The 12,330-nt window shown below is 41.2% G+C and overlaps 1 protein-coding gene across 1 annotated transcript in view; it reads right to left on the bottom strand.

Annotated features, from left to right (window-relative positions):
- Positions 1-1,143: 1,143 nt before the first annotated feature.
- Positions 1,144-12,330, bottom strand: part of abca12 (ATP-binding cassette, sub-family A (ABC1), member 12) — a 57,726-nt gene continuing 46,539 nt past the window's right edge. Inside the window, exons 60-72 of the mRNA XM_076112046.1 lie at positions 11,366-11,543; positions 10,937-11,052; positions 8,935-9,097; positions 8,262-8,515; positions 7,699-7,903; positions 6,743-6,852; positions 5,784-5,934; positions 3,387-3,521; positions 2,635-2,738; positions 2,376-2,468; positions 2,103-2,208; positions 1,745-1,882; positions 1,144-1,248 (exon numbers count right to left, since the gene is read on the bottom strand). Of these exons, the coding sequence (XP_075968161.1) occupies positions 1,144-1,248; positions 1,745-1,882; positions 2,103-2,208; positions 2,376-2,468; positions 2,635-2,738; positions 3,387-3,521; positions 5,784-5,934; positions 6,743-6,852; positions 7,699-7,903; positions 8,262-8,515; positions 8,935-9,097; positions 10,937-11,052; positions 11,366-11,543 (1,858 nt within the window). The remainder of the gene's footprint in view (positions 1,249-1,744; positions 1,883-2,102; positions 2,209-2,375; positions 2,469-2,634; positions 2,739-3,386; positions 3,522-5,783; positions 5,935-6,742; positions 6,853-7,698; positions 7,904-8,261; positions 8,516-8,934; positions 9,098-10,936; positions 11,053-11,365; positions 11,544-12,330) is intronic.

The raw sequence follows: 12,330 nt of genomic DNA, 5'->3' as shown, positions 1-12,330 counted from the left end.
GATGTAGCAATTATTTCTTGTTAATTTAAATAATTTGAGTGATTGTGCATTATTGTAACTAAAAATATAATTCTGCATACACGGAGTTGGGTAAAACTGATGTTTGCTTCAATTGATTTACATTTCATAGATTGAGATGTGACACATATGCATTACCCACAATTCGTGTCAAATTATAAACAATGATGCGTTCGTGTGTATACAAATTTGTGAAGCAAATGTATGTTTTCAGTGTCAGTTTTAATGCCATGCTGTGGCCTCAATGCAAGGTCTGCAGGAAAAGTTGAGTCATCTGTGTAGCTCTTGCTTAAGTTTTACTCAACATGTTCATGTGTTTAGCCTATTATTTTCTCCTTTTTGATCATATCCGTATCCCTTTGGCTTTCCTGTTTTACAGGTGTGTGTGATTAGTCTACTATGTTGTCCTCAGGACACTGACTTTATGACTGACTTGTAATTTCAATGAAATCATCAAAAGAAATCAGCTGGAATGTTGGTGCGTTAGGTCTACCATAGTAAAATCAAAGATTTTGAATGTGATCTGATGCTCAAACATAAGATGTACAATAGGCAAAACACAGCAGTTGCATTTGAAATATATCTTTATTAGAATAATAAAAAATAGGCTTGGAATTGATCCATAAGCAGGCAAAAGTCTATGAAATATGAAATATATATCAAAATTACTCTTAATTGAGAATACAGTGCTTTCTTTTTAATAATTTGCTACGGTATAGTCTAATCATGAAGAGTGCCCCAACCAAAGATAATTTAATTGCCTACATGATTAATATTATCCTTCATAATAATACAATCAGGATAATTAAAGGTAAACAGGTGTGTAGCCTGTTGGATAGAGGACCTCAATTTATCACGTTTTGTCATTCATGCATGTTTGCACATGTGCATGTGCCCTTGTGCCTTCCATTAATAGTTCAATTTGCTAATGATACAAATGTAAGTTATCTTTCATGTGATCAGTCAAGACATTTTCAAGAAATAATTAATATTTCAGTATTATTTAGATCACAACATATTATTTTTAACATTTATACTAAGTGCAGATTTAATACAAACAGATATTGTCTTCCATTTCACAGTGGACATTGACGAGAAATGGCAAAGAGAAGATGGCAGTCAGCTCTATGTTTCTTCTGCCTTGATGGAGTTCAGGTCATCATATCTGTCTTCGCTGTTCAGTGATATGGATTCCATGGCGATATTTCCCATGGCAAAGTTGATGAAGACCTAGGAAGGTGCAGCAATAATTTAAGTGCCATGCTAATACAAAAAAGACAATTATTTTTCTCTGAACCAAATCATTTTGGTTAATCTGCTGGCTAGTTGTCCTTCCCGATCCCCCCCTCTCTTTATTCTTCCTATGGTATCTTCCAATCCCAGAGCCCCAGAAGGGCAGAGTAGTTGAAGAATATCAGCACTGGCTGCATATAAAGCTCATGGATTCTCTCCCGAACTCATATTCCATTCATTTTCCCTCAGGCATACCCTCTGTCAGTTTCCCTCTGCCTCTTTTAAACTTTTTCAACTCAATCTTTCACTCCCACTCAGCGTTCTTCTGTCCCCACTTCTCCTCCCACCGTCTCTCTTCGTCTCTCATCTCCTGTCATTTTTATTTATTTTTTGTCCCTCGCTGCCATCCACCCACCTCTACAAAGCCTCACACTAGTCCCCCCCCCCCCCCCCACCCCCCTCTCTCTGATTATGTCCTGTCTCTTTTTCTCACCTCATCCAGTGTGGTCTGGCTCACAGAGAAGTGTTTGATCTGCAGGGCATTCTTGTTTGACTCCAGCTGGTCAAAGATGTCAGCCACCCCTCCTGGAGCAATTGGTACGTGGTATTCCACCATATTGGAGTGCTGGTCCTGTGTGTTGAGACAGAATGCACAAGTAGAGGGTTACATATTCTGAAATATGCTCTTTGTGAAACAAAAATTCCGTAGAACTGAGTGAACAGCTGTTCATACTAATTTGAGCAGTCTAATATTATAAATGAATGCTCCTTACATGCTCCCTGAACTCTTTAGCAAAAATAGCTTCTCTACCAAGAACGCTTAACTACTTTGGATTACTGGCACGGTTCACCTTGAGGTATGTGCTGTGGAATCTGTCTCGCATGAAGCCAGTTATTGCCTCGGCGTCACAGGAGGCCTCGGCCAAGTACATCTTCACAGTGAACCCGCTGCCGAACCTGCACAAAGGAGATTTACAAACAAAGCACTGTGTTATTACATGTCTGAGAGTCGGGAGGACAATGCTACAAGTAAAATTGAGCATAAAGGACCACAGAGGGGGAAGAATAGGAGGCTGCGGGTGCAGAGTGGGACGAGCAGTCATGGCTGAGCAGAGGTCACTAACCTGTTCTTAATGTGCTGCAGGGAGCCCAGACAACGGAATTGACCTTTCACCATGATCGCAAGACGGCTGCACAGTGCCTCACACTCCTCCATGCTGAGACGGAGACAAAGAGAGAAACATCAAAGGTCACACTAGGACCCTTTGAGCATATAGTACAGTAATTAGCCATGCCCGTTGACACTAAATAAGAATACAAAAAACGTACATTTAGTACAGTATTCAAAATACACTGTAGCAGCTGTATGTACATGATACTAACCTGTGAGAAGTGAGGACCACGGCGCATTTTCCTTTCACTTCTTCAGAGATAATTTTCCACAGGTGACGCTTGGTGCGAGGGTCCATGCCAGAGCTTGGCTCATCCTGCGGAGAGAGGAGGAATGAGAAGAGGATAGTGGGATGTGTAAAAAAGAAAGAGTGGAAGGTTAAAATCAAGATTGAGAGATCAAGGGAAAACAAGGAGTCAATTAAGGAAGGCAGTGTTTTGCAAGCAGTGTGCAGTACATACAGTAGGAGAAGAGGAAAAACAAGGGCAGGGTGAACAAGAATAAGTAAACACAAATGCACAGTTGCAAAATAGGCAGGGAGATGGGAGGCCACGTGTTACAAAGCAAAAACAGGTAAAGGTAAGGGAATAAATAAAGATGAAGACAACAAGAACGACAAGAGGCAGAGGGTAAATTCATGAGGATAGGGAAAGAGAAAACAAAATAGATGGACCGAGTTGAGGACACAAATGAGGAAAGCGAGGAAGAGGAGGGAGAATTTAATAGAGACATAAGGTAGAAGAAAAGTTGAAAGCTAACAGGGAAGACTACCCTTGGGTGAGCCTGAGGAAACAAGCTAATTAACTATATGAGATCTGTCAAGTCTAGGGGATCAATACCTACTTTACTTCAAAGATCCCTCAGGAAGAACAGCAGTATATAGTTTGTTTAATATTTGCTGTCGGGTGGCGAGTTAGGCAATTAAATGGGTTGGCTACAGAGGCATGAACAGGTGTGTCCTCACCAGGAGTAGGATTTGCGGATGTCCAATGAGAGCCAGCGCAGTAGAGAGCTTCCTGCGGGTGCCGCAACTGTAACTATCAGTAATGATGTTTCGATGGTAGCTCAGCTCCAGCCTCTTCAGTAGGTAGTTCACCACCTTTAAAGAAAACATGCAGGGGATTACACACTGGATGAACCTACTAACAAACACTATATGAAAAAGGTTTACAGTTTGATGTGCTATAAAACAATAGTAGATGTAGGTAATACTATTCGCTTTGTCTTCTTCCAAATTAATTTATATGGTAGGCAATGGAAACTGTTCAACACGTGCCTACTGCAAGGGGCTAATCAATGTAGGAGATATGTAATGGTCCGGTAGTCATATGCTGGGACTTAATGACTGCTCTGCATGGCTCTATGACCATACAGGAATATGAGACAACTCCATAGACCAGCAGGCTGCTCCCTAGTGTCATGCACATGAAGATGGAGTCAATCCTCCAACTGTGGCTGCGTCAGATCTTAACAACACCAGGAAGTTGATTTTCCATCCCTTTAATCCGTCAACTCCACTATCCTAATACCCACAGCGATATCCCTGATCACAGCATGACAAGGTGGATTTACACAAAGCTTCTCTGAAGGAAAAGGGTGGCTCTGCAACTCATTGGCTACTTGATATTCATGTTCATTTGTGTTATTGCTGCCTCTTATTTCGGTACGGCTGCACTGCAAATAACTGAGGCATCTATCTGTCCCACTCCCATGCATATTTAATGTTGTATACATACAACAATGATGACTTAACTTGGTGACTTAATTCTATCTAAGCTCCAAGCTGTCTTGGGATTGCAGCTTCAGAGAACAGGAACTGACGCAGCATAATGTATTTGTTGCATATAGATTTATCCTGTGTGTCAAAGCACATTGAAAGCAGGAATTAACAAAACCTTTAATGGGTCATAACTATTTCAGTCCCTTAAAATATCTATGCTTGCCTATTAATCACATGAAATATTGTGCTGTAAATACAAATTCATGTTCAAATAGCTTGAGGTGATTTTCCATCGGTAAGCTTTAGCCTCTTTCCCATCAGTTGGCAAGTTGGGGAACCAGACCAATGAAGCAAACCACTGAAGCAGATCGCTCTGTTCACTTAAGATTATCTGCTTTTTCCTCTGGAAGAGGATTTGCCTTCAGTGTTGATTTTTCCATATAATTCTGAGTTCACTGATCCAGGTTATTAGAACACACTGTAGGACATTACATACGTTAGAAGAATACACGGTGTTATTAGCTACATTTGAATTACTAGCCCTGGCAACATAGCATATAACTGACTGCGTCACATCGCAATACACTATGTTGTTTTTTTATGTTCTCTCATAAAAGCCGCTTTCTATCACCTTTGATGTAACAGCTCATTAAGCCTGACAAAACCATGTCAATGTGAAATGACCCCATTAAGGCTTGTCTCATTATCCACAGCTAGGGGACTCTCAGTGGGAGACAACATTAGAGGAACTCTATATATAACCTCATCTTTGTGAATTAGCCCGACACCGATGATGTGGCCATTACAACCATTGTTGTCGCTATCCTGACCAGAGAAGAGGAGCTGTAACAACAGCAGCGATGCAGATTAGAGCAAGACAGATCCATTTGTGTGCTTCACTCGTGTCTGTCTGTGTGTCTACCAGCATCCTTGCTAATGTGTGTGCATGACCCCGTTTGTAACATGACAGATTGTCAGAGAGAATCAATGTTTTGTACTTTTGCATCCAAAAATGTAAAATGGTGTAGAGGGAGAGACAAACATAGAGAGATGTTTTTTTTATGCATGCAATTTAGATTTGTCATCTGCACACATCTTTTGAACATATATAGACCTGTTTACTTTCGTTTTCTTTTTTTTTGGAGAAAAAAAATCAACACGGGAAATCAGAAATCCCACATCTGTGATTGGGTGTTCTGCGGATTCCTCTTCATGTCAGCAGCAGCAGTGAAAGACAGGCACACTCAGTAATCTCCACAGAGGCAAGATTGATTAGTTCTCAGAAAGATAAATGAGAAGAATGGGGCTAAAGTGACACGTCAAATGAGATCCTCTCATCATCAAAGTATTGTTTAAATGTAAATGTGTCTGCAGTGAAGCATACAGCATCAGTTTAATTCTGTTTGGATTGCACGAGTTTACAACAAAAGCTTTCCCATTTTGCCCCAGATAGGACAACTTTCAGCACATATCACTCAACACTTCACACCCTCTGATTGGGTATGCATAGAAGCGTCAACAGTCATGCAGTGGGAGTGCACCTTTGAATATATATATATCAGATCCCGTGGAATTTTGTGGGTGGTGGTGTCACTACCCGGAGCTTTGAAAAGCAACACAGAGTCTGCAGCGCTTCCTTACCCCGTCTATCTCCCTCTTTGAGATGCCTCGGATGCGAGCGTAGAAGTACAAGTGCTCTTTTCCAGTGAGCAGATTGTCCAGCGCGTCCACCTGGGGACAGTAGCCGATGTTAATTCCCTTGTTACGGCACTCCATAATGTCCACCAACCGCCTGGGGAAAAGAAGACAAAGAAAGACATATTCTCTTAAATGGCATCCACCACATGGTGTAGGGCAGATGGACGTGTAGGGTGTTCCATCGGCCCTGCTGCCTGCTGGGAATACCCACCAAACAGCTTAACAACAGAGCTGTCATAGGGAGGCAGAAAGGAGTGCAGTTTATACCTGTATAGAAGAGTCTGAGATATGTGTATTATACAAAGCATCTACTTGCTATAACCCAAACCATTTACTATCACGCTGTGGCTGATGGGAGGCAATAACATTCCACATTTGTGCATATTTCCTTTATGCAAATTTAATCTAGCACAGCTTCATTAGACAATGCAGCTTGTGCACCTGTACAAACAAAAGCCAAAAACCTGTGATAGCTTCTGTCGTGTTGTCTACAGTGATTCATATGAATCCTCTTTAATTTGCAGGATTATATTTTAAGGAAACTAATATTAACCTAGTGTATTTAGGAATGTGCATGCAGTGCTACACGTTTAAATGGAAGGAAAAACAAGAGGGCAAATATGGCCTGCAGCCAGTGAAATATAAAATATATGAAGATAAATAAAATCAGTTTTTCAAAAATCTTTTTCTTTACTGTAAGATAACCTTTATGTGTTTGGGGTGCAGGTAAGATTTATTTCTAACTGAATAAGCTAGGTAAACTCTTAAGAAAAGGGATAGCAAAAACACATTGATATTCTTACTCAAAAGGTACAATTTTTTATGCTATTCTAAAGTAGATTTTCCCCAAGTTTGCGTTGTATGAATGTGATGATGAAGAAATAAATTCATGATCAGCTTACCCATCCCAGTCCCTGATCTGTGCTGTGCCATCAGTGGGGCTAATATCTCCAGTCAGCATCTTGAAGGTGGTAGTTTTTCCTGCTCCGTTTACTCCCAGCAGACCAAAGCACTGTAAACAAACACTCATTCCTTAGTAATCCTGAAGCTTTTCTCCACTTTACAGTACTGTAATGCTATGATGGGCTTTTTCACAGACTACATTTGTAATGGCCAATATTGACATTTACAGAATGAAAAAACACAAAAGCACTAGGTGAGTATCCAGCCAGCCATCATGCAGGTGGTTACAATTTGAAGTAATATTGGACAACTTTGTCTCAAGCAAAATATATATATATATATTACTGGCTGTTGTATTTCCTACAAACAAATCCACCTGGCGATGATAAATGTGAAAGTGCTGTGATGTAACTTGGGCTATTCTGTGATGTTAGGCCTAACCAGCAGAGATCTATTTTAGATACACCTACATTATTTTTTAAGTAGCCAATAGTTCATCCAAATCCTCAAATGTGTTTCTTGGTATTGAAACTCAACTGTGAACTGTGTCGAGTTGCAAAACACCAACAGGAAGCTGTAATGTAAAGTTAAGCCTTTGCCATTCCCTTGCACAAAGTGACCAGAATATATTTACAACTCTTAAGCAAAAGACCCTTTTCACAGCAGCCATTTTGACATGTCATAGCAGGGTAAATACAGGTGTAATTGACACAATTAATTATGGTCCCGTTCTATTTAGCGTGTCAATCATTCTAGTGAGCCAGCATGCACAATACCAGGGCCCTGGCCAACCTAAATAGAACAGGGCCAAACTTGATGTTATTAGTTACACGGTGTTTACCCTGCAATGAGATGTCAATGCTATTGTCACAAGAGGTTGACGATAGTCATAAATTATGGGATGCCCTGTTCGATATATTAGTAGTTAATATTCCTACTATGTGTAAAGGCTTACCTCTCCAGCAGGGATGCCCACGGAGAGCTTCTTGACAGCAGGGACCTTCTTCTTGAGTTGTTGATAGACCTTAGTCAGCTGGTTGACCTGCAGTATATCTGTGCTGGCCGCTCCACTGGACACCCGTAGGCGCTCAGCCGCCACATCCTCGTCCTCGTCCTCACAAGCCACCAGTGGCACCGTCTTTCTGCCCCATATTAGATTCCTGCAAAAGTATTTTTTTTTATTATAACTACCAAGTGTGATGTTGATGTGAGTAACTGGCAGAGACACAGAATCTGTGATTGAGTCAACATTTTTGACTATTCTTTCACCTAAGTGGTTCAGGCTTCTGATATCTTTTCGGGCCCAATATTATTCAATTATTTTCTTAGTTCTTTTTGAATAAAAATACATAAAAAAGTAAACTTTTTTATTGCTTTCTTGAATTATTTTAAAGGGCTTTTATGCGTATTCAACCGCTCATATGCATATTCTCTATATACAGAATATTCACAATTACAAGATTGGATGTGTACCACAGGAGTTACCGCCATACCATCTAAGGCTTTTGTTTTTCTCACCTGACTTTGCGTATGAGCGATCTGTTGAGCAGAAGGCGCAGAGTGAAGAACACCAAGCCTTGAATGAAAGAGGAGATGAACATCCAGCCCAGGGCATCTGTGGAGAATGGGTTCCGATAGGCGTCAATGCCGTAGCCACTAAGCAGCTGGACTTCTAAGTTCTTCCTGGCCAGCTCCATCAGCCCGTTCCCAAAGTTGAACTGGGGGAAGATCAGGAAGGCTTGGCTCAGCCTCTTGAAGATCTCCTGGATGAACTGCAGCATGGAAGAACAGAACAAAAGACATTGAGAAGGGTAGAGGGAGGGTAAGGAGAGAGCAGTGGCGCCGAGATCGACAATAAAGTGATTTTGTATTTGCTGATGTGCAATGAATGGATGGCATACTACTCTGATTCAACAGCATATATCACTGATATGAACTTTCAATCGGCCACTTTTAGATCTCGGCACCACTCGAAGAAATTACATAAAACCGTGTATGCAGTGCTGAGAGCTCATCCTGAATTGTAATCTTTCCTGTATAGAGGTATGTTTGCCCTTGTCACTCCTCTGCTACTCCATATCACTGCAGCTACAAGGAGCGAACAGTCACACATTTAAGTGTGCGTTTAACTACTTCAGATATTCAGTTGTTTAAAAAAAAAGGCATCTTGACTCAGGTAGTCTATACTGACCTCAGGGTTGTGCATTGAAATTTGACCCAAGAAGTATAGGATGGAGGTGGATATGATGGTGTTGACGCTGATGAACAGGTTGATGCACACATAGGCGATAAAGGCCATCTCTGCATCTTTGAAGACACCTGATAACAGATACATCCAGGGGAACGTAGACCACCTAAGGAATTGACAATAACAGGATACTTTAAACACAGCATCAAGTAAAAATAACGTCGCACACACATTAGCATAGCCCTGCTGTGTTGCTTCCAAATACAGAAAACCCACAGAGACAAACACTCAAAGTGGATATGTAAAATTCAACCAGCTCACAGATGCACCGTCTAAAATGACATGACCTTGCATCTTTTTTAGCTGAAGTGGATCAGGCCTTTCACAGACTAAACAGGGCAGCTGTGAGCCTGATGAAAAACGGCACCTAAGAATACTGAAAAAGGGAAGGAGGAAAAATACCACACCATGAGGAGGGTAAACATCAAGTCATGATGCCAAAAGAGAGGAAGATAAATTACTTCTCCCTTTATTCCCCTGGTGGCAGAACATCCTATTTTTTTTGTTCTCTCTTTTCTCTCAAATAATCTGCTAGTTCAATTTGATTGGGGTGTCTGGGAAAGCGAGAGAGCGAAGGGAGAAAGAGAGCGAAGGGAGAAAGAGAGGAAGAAGAAAAAAAAAGTAGGGTGGGAAAAGAGAGAGACAGAAACAAACAGAGAGAGCCAGACAGAGACAAAGCATCTGCGTGCAATGGCCAAAAAAAGTTGCTTGGTAGGCAGACTGCGGGAGCCAAGCCATGACAAGGAACAGAAGCAAGAAGGCTGCAGACTGGACCAGGTGGGCGCCGCCTGACAGAATGTGATTATTCATTGCTTGGGAGGGAGACATCTGTCTGATAAATGAGAATCAGAGTGCTGACTTGGCCTCCTAACATTTAAGGCTCAGGACGAGGCCTACGACGGTAACAGGAAACATAGGAGACTAAGTTTCAGCTACATTTAGGGAATCATGTTAACAGCTGCAGTAATCCATCTGTGGGGAAACATGGTGTGTCATTGGTCTGGCACCTTTCCAAAAATCTAAATCTCATTGTCGGATTTAATTCCTTGGTATCGTGAGATCACACTAAGTCATGTTGTTATTGCTGCCTGATCCCCCTCCCTCCGTCTCTCTACTGACTTTGGCTTGAGTAGGAGAAACATGTTGGTAGTGCATTTTCTATCAGCTTTTCAGTCCTATCACCATCTGTCTTTGCAAGATGTTTTTTTTTTTTTTAGCTGTGTTTGTGTTTGCAGAAGCTCGTCACAAAGTAACATACAGTGGAAGCTAGAAAATAGTGTCTATGTGAGGACATTATCTTGAAAATGTAGAGACCATTGTCCTGCTGCATCAAATGATGTGTTCTTTTGATGCAATCGCTTGGATCGGAACAGACAAGATATATTTTGTCATGCTGAGAACATGGAACATTGCACCACTGATAAAAACAAGAAACAAAAGCACTCATACAGGTTGAAACAAGCTCTTCTTTGTTCCTCCAATCCTTAGTCTCCCCTCCCTTGTTGTTGGTACCTTGTGTGATTGTATATAAATATACATAGCATCATAAAGACATGCTCTGTACTGTTTTTAGGACATTTATGGTATTTATGATTGATCAAAAAATCTGTGGGTGCGTCTGTCACTTCAGCTCTTATTTTGTTTTCTTACCCAACCATCTAGGAAGCGGAAAGAGAAGGGGGCACAAAAAGACATTTTTTGATGTTGCAGTGTCTTAAGATCCTAGTAATTGTTGAGTGCAATGTTAAAATAACAGATTTAACTCATCACCGGAGCTACAGAAATAAAAATTTGAAAAAAATAGTTGAGGTAAAAAATAGTTAGTACAGTGGTTTTGTCTCTGAATAATTCAAATGTTTCGGCCGCATGGCCTGATTCATCGTCAGGTCGCTTCATCAGTAGGCTTTGTAAATCAACCCCGTAAAGTCCCTGTGAAATCACTCACCCAAAGAGTACCAGAAGCAGGGTGACAGCGCCCAAATTTTGTCGATCTGTGAATGCTGGAACCTGGAAGACTGCAATCACGGCTACAGTCAAAGTCACAGGGATCAAATACATGATCTGTGGAAAAAGACAGGACATGATGCAACAACACAAAGGCACGTCATTCAATTGAATCAATAATATATTCATCTATTTATAATTATATATAAGTGTATTTTGAGCAATTAATTAATGAATACATTATTAATTAAGTCTATCTTTTAAATGTTTTGCATATGCTATTGCAATCTAAAATTGAACATGGGGAAGAGATATATTATACATACGTATGTTTGCTTTTAATGAGCATGATTTTGAGACGCAAGGTTTCGACTACATTTGACAGGTTAGTGAGATTTGGGTCTCCTGTCAGGTGATGAAAGGATGTTACCATGTCATAAAAGAAGTTCACAGCCCAGAATAAGGGCTCGCTGATGCCAGAGATGTGCTGGAGCCGCTTGGAGCCACTGTGGTGCTCGCTGACTTCATAGATGGCGAAGCTGGCTGTCGTGATTGAAAAACCCGTCAGCACACACATAGCCACCATGATCTGGAGCATTCCCAGGACACTGTGAGGAAAAAATAGAAACATTCAGATGAAAGTGACAAAACTGCTGTCATTAATTCTCAGCCATGTCCGTAATTAGTGAATTATTATTCAACTACATCAACTTCATTGAAGCTCATTATATTCCTGCGTGTTAAATTTGTCTGTGCTCTTTTACTTTTTACTTTAAGTGCTACAGCAGCTACAGGTTTGGATACAAAGAAGTGAAAAATATACTCTGTTGTGCTGAGTCAGCCTGGATGAGGCAACCTGGTGTAATTCCTTTCCGAAAACAATGGCCTCCTCCAAACGATCATATTGTTCCCTGCATGGACCTGACTCATTTGAACTACTGAAGTGGCTCACAATAAATGGAAATACATTAATAACAAACAGCTTTGTTAAACGAGATGCTTGTGCCTCGCCTCTCACAAGACATGAACTGTAAAAGAAACAGATGTTCTCTGTGTAGAGAACAACTTAACACTGCCATTTGCTGCATAGTCTGTAAGCCAGTGGTGCTGCTGGGAGGCTGCAGAGCCTTTTGTCCAGACAAGACCCCAGACAACCTCTTCAACCCAGTGCAGTCTTTCAAACTTTCTTGATGCTGCTACCTGTTCATCTCCCACGCTCTCTTTCCTACCCTACATGCAGCTGTAGTACCTTTAACTCTCGCCTCTGGCCGGGGCACAAGTCCGCCGACCAAACGGAATAAACCGCATGAGGCTGAAAATGAGGATGAGGAAGAAGCTGGCGGTGTGACCGAGTCGGAAGGAGACAGAACAGCAGAAAGGGAGATGTGGTGGGCG

This window comes from Anarhichas minor, unplaced genomic scaffold, assembly GCF_050575085.1.
Source record: "Anarhichas minor isolate MPS153535 unplaced genomic scaffold, ASM5057508v1 ptg000004l, whole genome shotgun sequence".
In the NCBI taxonomy this organism is placed as follows: domain Eukaryota; kingdom Metazoa; phylum Chordata; class Actinopteri; order Perciformes; family Anarhichadidae; genus Anarhichas; species Anarhichas minor.
The sequence above is the reverse complement of the archived record's forward strand: the minus strand, read 5'-3'. Positions and strand labels throughout refer to the sequence as shown.